Consider the following 20,000-nt stretch of genomic DNA (forward strand, 5'->3'; position numbering starts at 1 on the left):
AACTAAAACTAACTAAAAAATAGTTTAAATACATTGTTTGTAGCATATCTTAGCAAATAAAAAATGTAAGTTAATGTACAACTTGGTGAAAGAATACAGAGTAAAATGCAAAATATTTGCATTTTGCTTTAACTAATAAAATGTTATTTCGGTAGCCTAAGTGAAACAAGGTCAGGGCAGACTGGTACGGATCACTGTTAAACAGTGTTGTGGTATCACTTTTGAATACTGAACCAGCAAGACAGACTCGCCAACAGAACTTTTTATGAATTACTTTATTTAAAAGACAAGTGATGTCAAATCTGCTCACTAAATAAAATTAATGAACACATTTACAAACCCAAACAAAAGATATTTACTTTAAATTCATTTCTCTTTTACAAAGCTTACAAAGCCACACATTACGTTAACTTAGAATTCGGCAAAATACAAAACACACACAAATGTAAAACAAAACAGTCAACCACAAATCCACCAGTCAAAAAGGGGATGACTCTACCCTGGCAAACTAAAGTCACTGTTTATAAACGAGCAAAAGCTTACACTGATTGACCAAGGGACACTGTGTACTCCTTTTGGATCTCAGCAATACTGTCTGGGAACTGACATTTATGCTCAAGTCTGTGAACACACTGAAACCACTTAGAAGATTGAAATAAAATGTTGTGGTTAACTCTTCACGTGGCTGCATGACAAAAACTGCTTCTGTGATGTTATGACACCAACTTGTTTTCACAAAGCTGATCTTTGCTTTCTATATACATTTTGGACCCATATTACAGCAAACACTTGTAAAAAAACATACTTTTCCAGTATTATTCAACACAAACAAAATTATAACAGTTGGTTAAAGCACTGTTTATGCAGTGCCTTTGAGCAACAGCCACAAAGCTGTTGCTGTTTGAAAATGTGCACCCTTTCTACAAGAGGCCTTTTAGTGCATTCTGTTATTTAGCTTTACTGTAAACTGCTCCATAGTATTAAACTGGAAAGTCCATTGACTGAAGAGCTGGTCTATGTATTGCCTACTTTATTTGTTACGGTGTTAAGATGCTACACTTCATATTGATTTCCAAAAATATCCCTCATCTGCTGGATATTTCTGTTACTAACTCGAGAGCCCAAGGTGGGGACAGTAATACATTTTTGGAAGATCACTATGCCCAGTCAATGGCTAAAATGGCACAAGGAAGTTGTGGTCTATTCGTGGTGATTGCTTGCTTTCCCAACTTTACTTGACTTGTTTGCTGGCTGAGACTTAAGAGGAGCCACACTGACAGAACTGTCACACTTAGGGTGCTTTTCCACTGCTGTTTTTCTGGTAGGCCTACAGCTCGACACAGCGCAACTCAAGTCACCACTTTTTACTTTTCAAATAGGCACGACACAGCGCAATCGTAATGCAAAAAGTGGCGGGCGAGTCGCGCTGTGTCAAGCTGTAGGCCTACCAGAAAACCGTCAGTGGAAAAGCGACATAAATGTCTCACACACTCTTTCAGTGCATCAGACATCCTTCACTGGGTTTCCATGTCCCAGATGTGTAGTTGTGTTCTGAAAACCCTGTATCCTACTGCCAGTCAAACCATCTACACCGTTTAGATGCAGATACCGAGTTCAAAATCATGTGACACTCAGAGGCAAGTTCAGAGGAGATGAATAGGAATACATTAAACACTCTGGGACATATCAACCAGATGTCCCAGAAAAGTAAATCAAAGTTAAATTAGAACTAGGCACCACTGCTATTCAAAGTTTTATTTTTTCCACACGCACCGACGCGTTTTGACTCGCGCAGGTCTTTTTCACCCTCTGATGCCATTTTCCCTTGAAGAGCACCTGCACAACATTTGATTGAGACCCAAGGCAGTGCTCTCCCATCTCTCTCCTTTGTTAAATTAGAACTAGTCAACTAAAATTCAAACAACTGAGTTTACTTTTTGTTTTACTTGTTTCATGTTTTAACATACTCAGGGAGTGGTATAACATCCCTTTCAGTTAATCTTTGCTCTACACAGTTGCACGTGATATCCTGTTACTGGTAATACAAGCACCAATAATTTGTGATATAAATAACAGTTTTCTAATTCTTAAATTTCAGGATCTTAAACAACATGAGTGGTATAAAGAGTAGTATAAAATAGTTGCCTATTGACTGCGAAAGAGCCACTACATGTAGCCAGCTGGCTATGTCCCAAAACATCACATCTGACAGAAAACGTCAAGAACTGTGCAATAAAACAAAATAGTATTTTAAAACCAACGAGAAAGAGCTTTGTATTCTGTATGTGTGTGGATTGTCCACCATGGAATTGACAAAGCTGTAAAAGAAAGGCATGCAGTGCATTTGAGCAAACCCTACCCACCCAACTACCCCAAACTGATTCTAGAATGACCACAGTTCCATGTAGTCTCTGACCCTACCTTAAGCCAGGCTCAAACTATACGAATATCGGCCCTATTCTCGACTGAACCCCTTACGACCATTGGCACGTTACCCCACAGGACCATCGCAAGCGATTGTCAGGCAAGATTTCCTCATCGTGACCAACGTTCTAAGATAGAATTTTGTAGGCGCAATGGGTCGTCGATCACAAATTGTAGGTATCAAACATTGTTTGATATGTAAGACCCAAAATAGAACGTCGGACATTGTCTCTGGTGTTTACGATCAGGGATAAGATTGACACCTGCGATTCTCCTTAATGTGTGCGGCGCAAACCAACGTCAGAATTGGACACAAAATCGGGAGTCGTGTAGTTTGAGCCTGGCTTTAGAGTTTATAAAATAACTTATCGAAAAAGACTGTGTCTGTGTAAGAAAGGGTAAGTCTGAAAGCTGTCATACACCTCTACTTTCCACAACCTAACATCACATAGGTTATCCACTTACTATGCAATGTCATTCAGTGCTTACTTGAACAAACAAACTTACAAAGTATCTGTGTGTTTTTTTCTTCCATCTAGTATATGATTCAGATATAAAGTGCTGCATACTGTACTTGAAATGTGTATCAGATGTGCAGTATCCTGGTGAGGTTCCTGATGCAACTCAGCTTCATCCTGGCTGAGTGTCTAGTGTGCATGTGGGTGAGTTCCAGTCCATAGAAAATGAGGGGATGATGTGTCCATGTGTGTGTCCGTGTGTGTGTTTGTGTGTGTGTGTGTGTGTGTGTGTGTGTGTGTGTGTGTGTGTATCTGTGTGTATGTGCGCGTCCTTGGGTCCGGCCCCATGTGACCTCTGTTAGGTGAACAAGCTGGCAAAAGGAAAAGATTGGGCATCAGGAGCAATAACACAATAGGTAAGAATAAAAACAATGGCAATATGGCATAGAAAAACAGATTAAAGAGGTTAACATGCATTTTAAAGATCCTTACCAACTTTCCCTGACAGCTTCAATGTCACTCAGGAGATTTTGCGCCAAACAAATCCCAAAAATCTGAGGATACAAAATAGTACTATGAGATTGGATGAGAAAGACATTCAAGCATACCAATGCTCTTCTATTCTGCCTACAAGCATTATCTGCATATTATGGAGAGTCATCAAAACACACACTATGAGTTGCTTTGCTAAAAACAAATACCTGCAGGCCATTGATGGGCATACTGTATTTTGCAGTATATTTTATGAATAGAAAGGGTAGGTTATTACAAGGCGAAAGATTTATGCGGGATGAAGAGAAACCCGAGCGATAATAGTAGGTTATTACAAACAATTCTACATTCAATAAAAGTCTGTTAATACCTTAGCCTAGGCTATCTTGTGTTGATGTTTAGTTGTGGTCAACACTGCATCCTACTTTCCTCACTCTCTCACATCTCTCACCTGAAGTAGGGCGATGCCTATGAATATTCCCGCCACCACTGTGAGGTTCTCCTGGAGCCACTTCTCGAACTGAGGCACACAGCCTTTGGTATTGATGAACGTTCTCTGCTCCAAGTCCTACAAACAACATGGAATGGGTGGGGACAACCAGAATTGGGATGTCATCAATAACATTTCGGGCACTGGTATTTACAAACCAATAGACTGGTAAGAGTGTTCTTTTGCATTTGCCTAAATAGACAAGTCTTTGCATGCTTCTTTTTGTAATCTCACCATACAGTGAATTAACATGTATCAGATGGAGATCGACTAACATATCATTTTTCATGTCTGTTCTCTCTCACATAATATGACTGCCAGTTATGGTTACCCAAAAATAGAAGCTGAGATGACCATTTCTAACACTTAACAGTAACAGCCTAAATGCGAGTCTTTATATTGCTGAAAAAGGACACAGCTTATCATTTATTTGCATTTTCCTTCACCAAGCCCCCCCCCCTTTTTTTTCACTTACACTGCACACTAGCACACTGTTTTCCTTTCCCTCTCTCTCCAGCTCTTTTACTCGGGAGAGGCACATTGTTTCAGTATGAGTAATGGTAGGCGGACCAATAGGCAATTTTGGGGGGGGGGGGGGGGTCGAAGCAATGAGAGCACCACAGATGAGAGCAAGAGGAAGATACGTATAACGGCAGCTGCAGGGAGAATAACTCAACCCAGAAATTGTAGAATGCAGAGAGGTTTCTTAGAGAAAAATGGGCCGATTCACAAATAGCATGTTGACCCCAATACTGTACTCCGTTCACCCCAGAGGTTTTCAGTGGCTTTTTCTGCTCAAAGAGTCCTTTGAAAGAGATGACAGGACTTCAAGCAATGTTGAAGTGGCATGCTTTTCTTTCAATGATCATTTTAAAATGGCAATGATATGTGTGGTGAGGCCATTATATTTCAATTTATTTCTATTTATTTGTTTAGGGGGAATAGCCCCTTGAGATAGGATATCTCATTTTCGAGGGGGTCCCCAGGACAGTACAGTACAGAAACAAGACAAGAAACAGAACACTGAACGGGACAATACTTTCACACACAACATATTATTATATTATATGAATGTTTTCAAATCAAATTTTTTTATAAACTCAATTTCTATTCCCCCACTCACTCAGTCTTTCTCTTTTCTATTTTATAGGGTGTCGATCTTTACATTTTCCCATGTAGCCTCTCCCCTGGGTGCATTTCTCGAAACCATAGTTGTCAACTACATCAGCTACTTTGATGGTTTTTCCGATTGACAACTACCCAAGTTGCTAACTGGCTAACAACTACACTTTACAGAAATGCAACCCAGCTTTAAGATAAAGTGCATGGCCTCACTTACGGGCTTGGCTCGGATATCGTAGCCACACTGAGTGTTGATCACGTCCTCCTACGAAAAAACAAACAAACAAACAGAAAAACACACCACAGGTTGTCATATCCCTTGACAACTCATGACTAAAACAAGGGCAATTTTGCTGCTGTTTACATTGACTAAATACAACACATTTAACAACATAACTTATTTAGCATACTGATATAGGTGAATTGACAGTCAGTAATATATATATACAGGCAATGAAAATTACATACAAAAGAAATCAAGTAGAAGTGAAATCATGGATGAATATTTTTTAAATCCTCACCCATGAATGCACCATGGTTCAATGTTTAACCGACACTAACTCAGAAGTGGAGAGAATAATGTACGTGTGCGTGAGTGTGCATGCATGTGTGTGTGTGTGTGTGTGTGTGTGTGTGTGTGTGTGTGTGTGTGTGTGTGTGTGTGTGTGTGTGTGTGTGTGTGTGTGCGTGCGTGCGTGCGTGCGTGCGTGCGTGCGTGCGTGCGTGCGTGCGTGCGTGCGTGCGTGCGTGCGTGCGTGCGTACACACAACACATACCGCAGGGTCCTTCGTGCAGCAGGAGAAGGGCACCCCACACTTCTCTCGGCTCAGGTTGGTGTCAGTACAGTTGAAATAGATATTCAGGTCCCAGTCCCGTGGCCCATAGGCTCCACAACACTCCCACTGCAGACACACACACGGACAACAACAGGAGACACAAGTTGTGACCCGGGGCCTAGCAGCAAATTGTGGGCCCTATTTACAGTCAGCTTCAATGGCCACATATCAGCCATAGATCTACATACATCGGACTCTGTGTGGGGCGGGCCCCCTATATACATGGGGCCCTGGTAACTCAGTCACCCTGGTAACTCAGTCACACTGGATGAGACATCAGCAAGGAACCAAAATAGTTACAAAACTGTCTCACACAAACAAAGAGTGTGCACAGTCAAGCTATAACGGGGCACATCATAGTACACACCCACACCCACCCGCACCCGCGCACACACACACACACACACACACACACACACACACACACACACACACACACACACACACACACACACACACACACACACACACACACACACACACACACACACACAAACAATTTACCAATGTACTTTATTTACTGCTCACATGCAATGTCTAGTCATTTTGACTGCCAGGTGGCCTATAGGCAGTCATGGGTGAGCGGTTAGGGCGTCAGACTTGCATCCCAGAGGTTGCCGGTTGGTGGGGGGAGTAATCAACCAGTGCTCTCCCCCATCCTCCTCCATGACTGAGGTACCCTGAGCATGGTACCGTCCCACCGCACTGCTCCCCATGGGGCGCCACTGAGGGCTGCCCCCTTGCACGGGTGAGGCATAAATGCAATTTCGTTGTGTGCAGTGTGCAGTGTTCACTTGTGTGCTGTGGAGTGCTGTGTCACAATGACAATGGGAGTTGGAGTTTCCCAATGGGCTTTCACTTTTCACTTTTATAGGACAGGTCCACAACTTACATATTCCTGGGTGAAGTCAATGAGGTTCTGCAGGTCGATGTCATCCCGGTAAGCACGGATGTTGTTGTTGATGAAGAACTTAAGCTGGTCCTTGATCCAGTCTTTAAAGACGAACGCCAACACCCCGGCAGTCAGCTCCAAGAAAAAGATGATTCCCAGGAACACTGAAAACTGAAACACAACACACAGTCTATCCCAGGAATCTCTTTATTAATTATATACATAATAACTACATTGCTGTGCAGTTAAATGTCAGGGCAGCTTGCACAAATACACCTTTTGGCTTTTCTTTCAAGGGTTGACTTTATAATATTTAATAGTTTGTGCTCTTGAAACTCCATAACCCACTCTTAAGACCATTGTTTTCAAGCTAAAAACGTATGAAAAATAACGGCTCCACAAGCTACTTAACAGAACTCGTCTGTCTCCCAAGAGCTACAGAATGTAGCGGAGGCATATTGGACAACAATGACAAGTCACAAGGGACAAACCAAGAAAACACTGACACCCATTTCACTGCTGTAAAGAGTGATACTAGGACAGTCAAAAAGATGAGGCGCGCACAAGGCTTGCAGGTTCAAAAAGTGTATTGTGTCCGACAAATTAACAAAAGAAGTCAACGGAAAATATCTGGAGCTACAAACGTTTCGGATCTAGTCCATTATCAATGTCTCCAGTAGTCTCCATATTTTCCGTTGACTTCTATTGTTAATTTGTCGGACACAATACACTTTTTGAACCTGCAAGCCTTGTGTGCGCCTCATCTTTTTGACTGTCCTAGTATCACTATTTTTGGTGAGCAGTCGCACCAAGCAACAAGCGATCCTAAGTTAAGGCGCAGACGCCAACTTTCTTTGTTTCCTTACTGCTGTAAAGAGGGCAGTTGCGGCAAGTCAATACATCAGTTCAGCCCCATCTGCTGCATGGAGCTTGAGTAGCTATATCTTGATTTCTACAACACATCTGAGCTGACAATGCTAAATAACAAGTTGGAGAAATCATCTCAGCCTTCCTCTTCCACTTATTCCCCATACCCCTGAAAAGACAACATTTCTGATGAGACTGTTAATTCCAAGGATTTCCCATGACAATCACTTCACCTGCGCTCTCTGGCCAAGCATTCAAAATTGTCATGGTAAACTGGACATAACATGGAGGGAAATACCCATCACCATTCATCAGCGCCTCTAATTCAATGCCTCTGACATAAAAAAGAAAGAGACAGATCATTCCTATAAGTGTCATGTGGAGGTGCATAGTGCAAATATATCCCATGTGCCCATGTGCATTTGCTCTGAAAATTGACTACAAAAATGTCTGAAAACTTCGGAAGACTACATCTGAGACAATATAAACATGATGGAGAAATGCTATTAAATATGGCTTTGCTCTATATGTGTGTGTGCTTGGGTGCGTGCATGTGGAGATAACTGTGGTTATATGGGTGATTGCTGCAGTCAAAGCACATACAAACTTAAGAAGGAAAGAGTTCTCCCGCAGCGCTCCAATGCAGCCCGCGAAACCCAGGATAAACATCACACCTCCCACCACCAGGAAAAGCCACACTGGGTCAAAACCTCCCAGGTCAGTGATGGATGAAATGTTGGACAGCACACCCTGCAGACAACAACCAAGAGAGAATGGAACAGAAATAGAAAAAAGAGAAACATACAATCAAGAAAGAAAGAAAGAAAGAAAGAAAGAAAGAAAGAAAGAAAGAAAGAAAGAAAGAAAGAAAGAAAGAAAGAAAGAAAGAAAGAAAGAAAGAAGGATTGCATCTAATCAGTACAACACAGGGCTACGTAGTATGATAATGTAATAATAACGTTCCATGTAACAAATCAGTCTTTAACATAGTGTACTGCCATGCTACTGCACAGGCAAAGAAAAGTAGTCATGTATAATAATACGGTAATGATAGCAAGCAATAGTTTACATACGTAGCACAATATCACAACTACATAGTTGACTCAAAGTTCTTTCAAATACACATACACATACATTTCTCACGTTCACACAACAGCTCTGGAGACTGCAGAGCGGCGCAAATTGTTCAGGGTTCACCAATAAGGGCAATGCTGCATTTCAAAACATACGCACCAACACATCAACGAGGCCATTGTTGCTCAACGGGGGCTCTAGAGACCCTCAGGGGACATTAGGGAGCCCTAGGGGCCATTGAGAAGGGTACAGCTGAGAGGGGGGACGCTCAGTTACAATTGAGGTGCATTAGTCTATTTTATTTTTTTAGAACTAAGGGGGCGTTGGCAGGCTTATGATGATGTCAAGGGGACGTTGGAAGGTTTATGATGAGGTCAGGGGAGGCGTTTGTTCAAAAATGGCTGAGAAACGCTGAACTAGGCCTACTTCCTTAATCCTAGCCAGATGTCTATATCTATGGTTACAAGTTACAGCACTGACCTAACTGGACAAACAAACAAATAAACTCCCTTTCTCACATATCATAGATGACATTTTGAATGGCATGTAGAGTTTTCAGACTTAACAATCACAGTATGACTTGTTTAGTGTGCTCTAGGACTGCTCACTGCTCCATATTACCCTTGCAGGGTAAGTAGGAACTTTACCCACAGACTATCAAATGTAGAATTATCTACCCCACCAGTTCTCATAACTACAAGTAGTGCTCCAAATTCCATCATTTGGCCAGTCTCGGACAAAGAGGAAAAATGAATGCTTGTTCGCAATAGGAGGGGGGTGGGAGGCACAGATGTCAGAAGATTAAGGCCAAGCATCCAGTATCCAGTCCCCCCTCCAGCGTCAATATCCTGCTTTCATGTGGAGTGAATCTGTGTTGTACTTAGGCCATGCAATGGGAGGCAGCAGACATGATTATATGCCAATATAATACATCATACATTCAGGGATCTAAATTAACATTTTTCATCACCAGCCAAAATTGCCAGTAGATGTTAATTTTACTAGCCAAACACACTGACTAATGGGACAAAGTAGATAGTAAGATGGTCTTTTCTACCAGTCGAACTGAGCTTTCACCAGCATTTAGCTAGTTGGCTGGTGTTAATTTAGAGCCCTGCATACATTATATGCCAGCATGATCAGGTAAAGTGCATTTAGAGAGATGTGCCATGTGTGCATTATTATGTCATGTCTATTTATCATACACACGCAACTTCATTAACAACTTCATAATAGTGTTATAATGGCAAAAGGAGACTTGTGGCAGTGTGGACCTTTTAACACTGTACTGTACTGTACTTTTCTTGTGGTCGTTATGTTCAGAAGTTGTCTACAGTATGATTGCACAGGAATGGAACGACTTGTACTTGGGCTCATTTGTAATTACTGCATGGCCTGCTGTCCTCAGTCCTCCAGATCTGCTGAAAACAACGAATGTGCTTTCCTCGCATCACTCACCTTCTCATTCCAGGCCCAGAGCCCTATGCCAAGGAAGGCCACTCCAAGGAGCTGGAGAAGCAAATGCTGAACGTTAGATACATTATGTCGCCAACAACATTATACACATCACTGTTAGCTTTCCCTGGCCTGTCTGGGAACCCTTCCCACTGTAGGCGTTATTACCCCTAAAGTTTAATTCATTTCCACTTATTTTACGAATGGCCACCATTTTGTAAAATACAGCCACCATTTTCTCTCTATACTGTACCTGGTTCGGATTACGTGGCTCAGCCCCGCCCCGTATGTATAAAACCCCTGGTCAAGGTATGCTATCGCTCTATTCCCCTAAGGCCGACGCCCTAGGCCCGAAGCCCACTTCCTCCATCAAGATGTGAGACGTGTCGAGACACGTCTCCTAAGAGGGACGTCTATTTTAGAAATTATTGAAACTGTAAGTTATCTTGGCCAGGTTAACACTACAGTCGATATATATTTCTTCCTTCAACCGGTTTTCGTTTGTATTGCATTTGACTTTTGCGGACACTGCTAGGAGAGCAGTGAGTCAGGACCCACGAGGAACCCACGCGTGCAGGATAACTTTTGTACGGACAATTGTTAATCTTTTTTTTTCTGGTGCCGAAATCAAGAACCTCGCCTAGAGTCCACGGAGACTCGGCTGAGCCTGATTGTCTGTTCCCCAAGAGAGTGGACAGCCGGTACAGTTACTACGCGTGGAGCGGACCTGCGTGCACCCCTTTCCCACTGAACCTTCGCAGGACGGCACCGCAAAGACAATCGGACTACACAACGAAATACCCTTTTCCTTTTCCCGTTCAACGAAGCAAGACTTTGTGGACATACTGCACCCTCGCGCCGGAACCGCGTGATAACACTCGGACCCATACACACGTGTGCGTCTCGAGAACAAAGGAACCACCTCACCGGAGAGATCAAAGGATCTCTCTCTCTCTCCCTACCAAGGATAACGAGTAAGCACTGAGTTTGGGCAAAGATATTCAGTTAGAACTGTTACATAGCTTTGAGGAGTTGTGTTTAAATATCCACACTTGTAGAGTGTGATATATTTTATTTTGGGTTATTTTGTTCTATCTGTTCTTTCTTTTCTTTCTCTCTTTCTCCCCTCTCATCACCACAGATAGCCACACGCTATTCTTAGTTTACATTAGTTGCAATATTGCCATAGGCCATACTTGCACCCACATGTAAATTACCCACTCACAGAGATACACGTACCAGTGTTTTAAACCATTGAGTCACTGAGTCGAGGACGTAAGCTATTGTCGGAAAAGAGCGCCAAGCGCTCCTTTTCCCCTCCCCCCACACATACTGTAAAGCCTTAAGACAAAGGACAGTATTCTCTGACTAGCTTGAATTCTATCTTGAAGATAAGTTCCCGCTTCATCAGCCGAAAGCTTAACGCCCCTCCTCATGTCTCATATTTCGGTCCTGCGCGCAGCGCTGCGCAGAATCCATAGTTCATAGAACATACATCTCTCACTCTCTCTCTCCTCCCACCGCTCCGCACACGCGGTGACAGAGGTGCGCGGCGCTCACCGAGCGCACGCCTCCTCCTATCCTCTCTCTCTCTCTCTCTCTCTCTCTCTCTCTCTCTCTCGCATAGCGTACCCACACACACACACACACTGAGCGCATCCTCTCATACCCCGTGTATATATTGTATATTTTACCTAAGTTCTTATGCCCTGCAAGTCACATTGGCTGTATCAGTGTTATGACCGGATGATGCTTTTACAATAAATGTACATTGTGGTGAACTGTGTTTGTCTTATTTGAACAATTTCTACGAAGTCAACCAGAAAAGAATTCACACAAAACCTTCAGATTATTAGTCAATAATGGTCATGATTTTATGAGACGGTCATGAACCGTGTTTTATGCAATCATTAATTAGACAATTGACGATTCCATAAGTACACACCTACACATTATTGATACCCAGCGTGAAGAGTTTAACACACTCTTCATGCATCATTTCTTATACTCCTATTCCTCACATATAGTAATAACACATTACATATTTGGAACTGTATAAGAATTGTATACTTATTAATGTAATTATAATTACATTTACTGTACTTCCTTTACATTTAACGTCGTACCCATTAACTGTAGTTGACCCTACATCTTTTGGTGCCCGTGTGTGAGGAAGAATAGTCCCCGTAGCCATAAATGTTAGTTTACCTACATATTTTGGTGCCCTTGCGTGAGGAAGAATATTCCTCACGTCCAATAACTGGGATTACCCCTACATATTTTGCTGCCCGGGTGTGAGGAAGAATAGTCCTCGCACCCAATAATGTAATTCCGATTGCATAACTGCAATTGTACTTACATATTTTGGTGCCCCTGCATGAGGAAGAATAGTCCTCGCACCCAATAATGTAATTCCGATTGCATAACTGCAATTGTACTTACATATTTTGCTGCCCGGGTGTGAGGAAGAATAGTCCTCGCACCCAATAATGTAATTCCGATTGCATAACTGCAATTGTACTTACATATTTTGTTGCCCGGGTGTGAGGAAGAATAGTCCTCGCACCCAATAATGTAATTCCGATTGCATAACTGCAATTGTACTTACATATTTTGGTGCGCCGCCCGAGGACTGGTTTAATGACTTCTAGAACTTGTACAAATATGATGAAATACTGTTTGCATTAGACAACTGCTAAGATATACATTCAGATGCGTATAGACAGTGTGAGAACATACTAACACCCCAGCAACGGTTAGTTAGTAAACCCCGAATTAATTAATTATTACTGTAATTAACAGTTTAATTATTTTGAATTGAATTTAAGTTAATTAACAGATTAATTACCAGCATAATTAGTTATTCATTTTGTTGCCAACAAAATGGCACCCTCTAACTGTCTAGAAAGCGGTCAAAACCCGCAGCTTTCTGATCTCATTGCAGACCTTACCCAGGTCTCGTTGCATAGTAGACTGAAGGTTCAAAATCTCAGTCAGGAACAATGCACGCTAGAAATTCAGAAAACACTATTGCAAATCAATGCCCCAAAATCAACTGCCGATAGCCAAGAAGCAATAGGCATGTTAATTTTGCTCCAATCCCACGAGCTGAGATTGCAAATCAACCAGCTACGCACTGAAGTGCATGACGTCATAGCTGACCGTGAGAAGGTAGCTAGAGAAGCCAATGAGATTAGAAATGAGCTGAAGCACACGCAAGAAAGCTTTTCTAATCGCATGAGCATGTTGGAGGCAGCCATCATAGGTAGTAAGAATGTTGTAGAACAGCAGCCCCTCCTCCCGTCTCGTGAGAATCCCGAGACAATACAGGTGACACACTTAGACCATTCCACGCAAGCCAGCGAGAAGGCCACCCAGGAAAAGAGTCCAGTGTATGAGGTAGACAGAAACGAGATTGTCCCCATAGTCACCCCACAGCCAGTCGCAGCCCGGGGAAGACCCCGCACACGCGATTGTCACAGCAGCTCAGAGACAGACTGCTCCGATGGGTCTCACACGCGTAACGCAGAGACGACCCGCGTAACTAGACTCCGTGTTCTTGATATACTGGCACAAGATGTTGAGAAGTTTGACCCTTACGGTTCAAACAGACACGTGAGTGACTATTTCAGAGAAATAGAACGGTGTTTCCAAGACATAGCAGACGCAACGTCCTACGAGAAAGTTAAACTAATTTGGAAAACATCCGGCCCCAGAGTGCGCAAGGATTTGGATTCACTTTCCCCAGACATAGCTGATAGCTATCCCAAATTACGCGCATGGATGATAGGAGAGTACGAGCGCCCTCGAGACTACCCGTCTGCGGTGCTCAATGCTTTGAGGGTCAGACATCAGAGGTCTGAACCCCCTCGCGCATATTTCAGTCGGTTACACACAGCCTACTTTGAGGGTAGGGCAACACCAGGCTTAGAAGAAGATGCGCACTTTCAATCACTCTTCTTACACAATCTCCATGGTAGCATTCGTACAGAGGTTAAAGTCGCGTGTAGACGCAAACGTCACACGATGCTTGAAATGCGCCGACTAGCTCAACTGATTTGGGAAGCCGCTACGCCTGCAGACAGGTCTCAGCCATGCGCTCTCAACCCATGCCATCAGCCCACGGCACAGCCCCGGCTGACGAGCTTCGAAGCGGCCCATAAAGGGGGGCCAGACAGAGATGGCCCTATGCAACACTCGACTAACCCACAGCAAAACGAATGGCACCACCAGCAGAACATTATAGCGAGAGGGGGACAGCTCCCTCATCAGCATTACAGCCACATTACGCACAACACGCGTAGGCGTAAACGAAACAGAAGGCGCAACCGCCAACCTGTTCATAATCCGGACCAGTGGACTAACCACGGCTCCCATGAGTCCGACTCCCGTTCTGCACAGTCATGGCGCGATGCGAGTGAGCACGACTCGTCAGATGGATCTGATCAAAGCTCCAGCGAGCTAGATTCACACACTCCGCGTCACCGTCGCCAGCGGCGACAGAGTTGGGTCCAGCACGACTCATCCCCGTCCCATAGCGGGACAGACTAACAGACATCAGTCTCACAGACTAAATTTGCATACTTCGCCAAAGCCATAAATATGCATCATAAGTCTTAGTCACAGTTAACCTACTAACCAACACTGTACATTCCATCACACTATGCAAGATTATTATATGCGATCCCATTTTACGCACGCATGCTTTAGACAGTGCATAGGCAAGCATACCCTTCAGGGCCCGAAGGAAAGCGCAGCGCCAACCTGACTAACAGCAGCGTTATGGTAAACCAGCACGAAAGTACCATTAGTAAAATGCACTCACATTAATATATCTAGTTGTAGTTTTGGCAATGTTACATTTGTTTGTTATTCACACACTGGTAAGATGGAGCTCTCCATCTCTCCAACCTCACTCCACAGTGTATCCACATACACGCCTCATGCCACGGCATGCTTCACAACAACAACACAACTGACACTGACCACGTGGCTATGTGATTGACAGCTGCAGACGTCAAAAGCTCCGCCATCCTTAGTGTCCACGAAGATTAGGCTAGCTGACACATGGTTCCACCATTCCCCCTCACCATGCCTTTTCTTCACTTTCTTCTCTCTTCTCTTTTATTATTTTTCATGATTTTGTTTGTTTGAATTTAGATTCTAGACAGATAAAATCTATTGCCCAAAGTGCGATGCCCATTCTCAGCCCAGAGTGCTACTGCATGGACTATTCATATGCCCATCACATGAACTTTTCCAAAGGACACTCCACAGGAACCGTCCTTGGACCTCACAGCATCATGGACATAGCGCGCTCCAGCGCACAGTGGAATTACCATATGGACAAACATTGGATTACCACTTTTGGACAAATGAACTTAAACAGGAGTAAAGTGCCATGTGCCTATCAAAGAGACACTGCAATCTCCCTTCGATAGACAAAAGGGGGACTGTAGGCGTTATTACCCCTAAAGTTTAATTCATTTCCACTTATTTTACGAATGGCCACCATTTTGTAAAATACAGCCACCATTTTCTCTCTATACTGTACCTGGTTCGGATTACGTGGCTCAGCCCCGCCCCGTATGTATAAAACCCCTGGTCAAGGTATGCTATCGCTCTATTCCCCTAAGGCCGACGCCCTAGGCCCGAAGCCCACTTCCTCCATCAAGATGTGAGACGTGTCGAGACACGTCTCCTAAGAGGGACGTCTATTTTAGAAATTATTGAAACTGTAAGTTATCTTGGCCAGGTTAACACTACAGTCGATATATATTTCTTCCTTCAACCGGTTTTCGTTTGTATTGCATTTGACTTTTGCGGACACTGCTAGGAGAGCAGTGAGTCAGGACCCACGAGGAACCCACGCGTGCAGGATAACTTTTGTACGGACAATTGTTAATCTTTTTTTTTCTGGTGCCGAAATCAAGAACCTCGCCTAGAGTCCACGGAGACTCGGCTGAGCCTGATTGTCTGTTCCCCAAGAGAGTGGACAGCCGGTACAGTTACTACGCGTGGAGCGGACCTGCGTGCACCCCTTTCCCACTGAACCTTCGCAGGACGGCACCGCAAAGACAATCGGACTACACAACGAAATACCCTTTTCCTTTTCCCGTTCAACGAAGCAAGACTTTGTGGACATACTGCACCCTCGCGCCGGAACCGCGTGATAACACTCGGACCCATACACACGTGTGCGTCTCGAGAACAAAGGAACCACCTCACCGGAGAGATCAAAGGATCTCTCTCTCTCTCCCTACCAAGGATAACGAGTAAGCACTGAGTTTGGGCAAAGATATTCAGTTAGAACTGTTACATAGCTTTGAGGAGTTGTGTTTAAATATCCACACTTGTAGAGTGTGATATATTTTATTTTGGGTTATTTTGTTCTATCTGTTCTTTCTTTTCTTTCTCTCTTTCTCCCCTCTCATCACCACAGATAGCCACACGCTATTCTTAGTTTACATTAGTTGCAATATTGCCATAGGCCATACTTGCACCCACATGTAAATTACCCACTCACAGAGATACACGTACCAGTGTTTTAAAACCATTGAGTCACTGAGTCGAGGACGTAAGCTATTGTCGGAAAAGAGCGCCAAACGCTCCCTTTTCCCTCCCCCCACACATACTGTAAAGCCTTAAGACAAAGGACAGTATTCTCTGACTAGCTTGAATTCTATCTTGAAGATAAGTTCCCGCTTCATCAGCCGAAAGCTTAACGCCCCTCCTCATGTCTCATATTTCGGTCCTGCGCGCAGCGCTGCGCAGAATCCATAGTTCATAGAACATACATCTCTCACTCTCTCTCTCCTCCCACCGCTCCGCACACGCGGTGACAGAGGTGCGCGGCGCTCACCGAGCGCACGCCTCCTCCTATCCTCTCTCTCTCTCTCTCTCTCTCTCTCTCTCTCTCTCTCTCTCTCTCTCTCTCTCTCTCTCTCTCTCTCTCTCTCTCGCATAGCGTACCCACACACACACACACACTGAGCGCATCCTCTCATACCCCGTGTATATATTGTATATTTTACCTAAGTTCTTATGCCCTGCAAGTCACATTGGCTGTATCAGTGTTATGACCGGATGATGCTTTTACAATAAATGTACATTGTGGTGAACTGTGTTTGTCTTATTTGAACAATTTCTACGAAGTCAACCAGAAAAGAATTCACACAAAACCTTCAGATTATTAGTCAATAATGGTCATGATTTTATGAGACGGTCATGAACCGTGTTTTATGCAATCATTAATTAGACAATTGACGATTCCATAAGTACACACCTACACATTATTGATACCCAGCGTGAAGAGTTTAACACACTCTTCATGCATCATTTCTTATACTCCTATTCCTCACATATAGTAATAACACATTACATATTTGGAACTGTATAAGAACTGTATACTTATTAATGTAATTATAATTACATTTACTGTACTTCCTTTACATTTAACGTCGTACCCATTAACTGTAGTTGACCCTACATCTTTTGGTGCCCGTGTGTGAGGAAGAATAGTCCCCGTAGCCATAAATGTTAGTTTACCTACATATTTTGGTGCCCTTGCGTGAGGAAGAATATTCCTCACGTCCAATAACTGGGATTACCCCTACATATTTTGCTGCCCGGGTGTGAGGAAGAATAGTCCTCGCACCCAATAATGTAATTCCGATTGCATAACTGCAATTGTACTTACACCACAGGACAAATGTTTTCTTCTGTTCTCTAAGGATAACAGAGCAAGGCTCTTGCTCTTACAGCTGGCCCAGAACACGCTGACAACTCTCAGACAGCCATTCTGAAACCGTCCTTGACATAACACAATCTAAATTGATCTCCAAAAAACCCACAAATATCCATGTCATGGTTATGACAAGAAATATTTTGGTTTTTGGCAAAAATTCCTAGTCCTAACTCATACTGATGTCAAAACGTCTTTTTGTTTTTAATGAGTTAACTGAACTGATGGGTCCATGTGCTTTGAATGCTCTGCATTCTTTGTTGCTCAGTCAAAATAAATGGGCTAAAGTAGAAATGAAAGGGCTGAAGATCACCAATGACTAACGGTACATAGTTCAGATCTAGAATTAGAGATATGCCCGGCCCCGGGTGCTCTGCTTCAAAAGGGCATCAGTATTGGGAAGCTCTTAACAGAGCCTTGGCCAAATAGGTTGTAATGAAGGATTTTCTGCTGTGGCTCTCCTTTTAAAATATAAAATGTCTATATATATATGGTGAATGCAGGTAAATTGGGCCACTTTTTTTGCATGTAAGCGAATGAGCCAAAGTGGTCCAATTTACCTGAATTCACCCCTATATTAGAAATGTTTCTCTGCTAAACACACACTTGCATATTTGTGAATGAGACCAATTCAATTATTGTAGGCTATTATTATCATCAGGCAACCTGGTGGTATTTGAAGCATGGGCATGCAAACGTCCGCTTTGATATTAGAATTGCAAGCACACCTAAACCTAAAGTGACCAAAATACTCAGCACACACTCCAACAGGTTGGAGCAGACTGGCATTGCCCGTGCATTTAATGGAGTGTTCTGCGCGCAGCGTCGGCTTCTCATTGGGGAAAAAATGTTAACCTGCGCAGAGCGTCGCAAAAAAGAAGAGCGCAAATACTGTAAATCGAAGTAGACTGTTCAACAGGCTAGGGTTCTCACTTCAGTCATAACAGAGCCACATTCCTCCGTTATGTGACAAGTGTAGCAGACGGAATAGCAGCACGCCCACGACTACAATCCTAACAAAGGCATAAGCCTTGTAGTACAGACGGGCAGCTGTTTATTCATGCGCAACCATAATGGCATAATTCTACTAACATACGCACGGGCCGTTCTGAAATTATTGCTTAAATATAATGAAAACAAATAGCACGATAAGAAGAAATAAACATGGATTTCCAAAACAGAGCGTTGGCGTTTCTCATTTCGATAAAAGCTTAACATGGTGGTCATAACATCCCCACCACTGTCACACACATATGTCATGTCGTAAAATGAAGCGTCCTTACCCAAAATATTATGTTGAATCCAAATATGAAGTATTTTATACAACAACTCACTTCGTGAACGTTTACTAGATGTCTGTTGCCTGACATGATTAGTAGGCTATCCCTAAACGCTGGAGACGAGAATAAAAACCGTTAATTGCTCTTTGAGTAAAATGGTCTAGACCCCTTTCCAGTCTCCCGATGGGCTGTGCTACCGTTCCGATAAACAAGTCATCTTGTCTCCAGCTTGTCACAGGATTTCCCCTCTTGCTTTGGGGTGTTGTGTTACACAGAAATTCGCTTCTATTATTATTGGGAAGCAGTGTCGACGGTGCAATTTCAGTACTGTTGTTCCCTGTACTTCCTGGTCAACGGCGCCATCTTCTTCTGCGAAAGTGGGATCTTCCGCCGGCTCCAATGTCGTCATCCCTTCTGGCTAGAGCGATGAGGGCCAAACCATCACGGCTACGCACGTCTCTGTGAGATACAATTTCACGTTGTTGTTATTTATTTTGTGTGTTTGCTGCTTGCAAATTGGGCTCACTTGAGCACGCATTCATTTTGGCCAATTCAAATTCATGGACTAACTCAAATAGCCTAATTATAGCTTTACATTATATATATATATATATATATATATATATATATATATATATATATATATATATATATATATATATATATATATATATATATATATCAAGTAGGTTTTTTTTATTGTCAATTTCTTTACATGCACTGGTCATACAAAGAATTTGAAATTACATTTCTTGCTTTCCCATACAGACATAGACTAATCTAGGTAAGGACATAGACAGTATAGACATAGACAGTAGCCTACTTATACATGGACTTAAGACAGTATGGACATAGACAGTGCTCAT

At 43.0% G+C, this 20,000-nt stretch overlaps 1 protein-coding gene across 1 annotated transcript; it reads right to left on the reverse strand.

Moving 5' to 3' along the window:
• Positions 1-160: 160 nt before the first annotated feature.
• Positions 161-19,557, reverse strand: tspan5b (tetraspanin 5b). Its single transcript, XM_063219423.1, has 9 exons — positions 19,138-19,557; positions 10,114-10,164; positions 8,185-8,331; positions 6,715-6,885; positions 5,763-5,888; positions 5,204-5,251; positions 3,826-3,942; positions 3,375-3,436; positions 161-3,253 (listed from the first exon to the last, which is right to left on the reverse strand). Exons 1-9 carry the CDS (start codon positions 19,222-19,224, stop codon positions 3,241-3,243), a joined length of 822 nt encoding a protein of 273 aa, XP_063075493.1. The 5' UTR covers positions 19,225-19,557; the 3' UTR covers positions 161-3,240.
• Positions 19,558-20,000: the final 443 nt, after the last annotated feature.

The sequence above is a fragment of the Engraulis encrasicolus genome, chromosome 16 (assembly GCF_034702125.1).
Source record: "Engraulis encrasicolus isolate BLACKSEA-1 chromosome 16, IST_EnEncr_1.0, whole genome shotgun sequence".
Taxonomy (NCBI): Eukaryota; Metazoa; Chordata; class Actinopteri; order Clupeiformes; family Engraulidae; genus Engraulis; species Engraulis encrasicolus.

Coding starts and splice junctions, on each gene's coding strand:
- tspan5b (XM_063219423.1), bottom strand. CDS start 19,224: ATGTCAGGCAACAGACATCTAGTAAACGTTCACGAAGTGAGTTGTTGT. Junction 3,943..5,203: donor ACGATATCCGAGCCAAGCCC/GTAAGTGAGGCC, acceptor TGTTGTTTGTAG/GACTTGGAGCAGAGAACGTT. Junction 3,437..3,825: donor TAGGCATCGCCCTACTTCAG/GTGAGAGATGTG, acceptor TTGTATCCTCAG/ATTTTTGGGATTTGTTTGGC.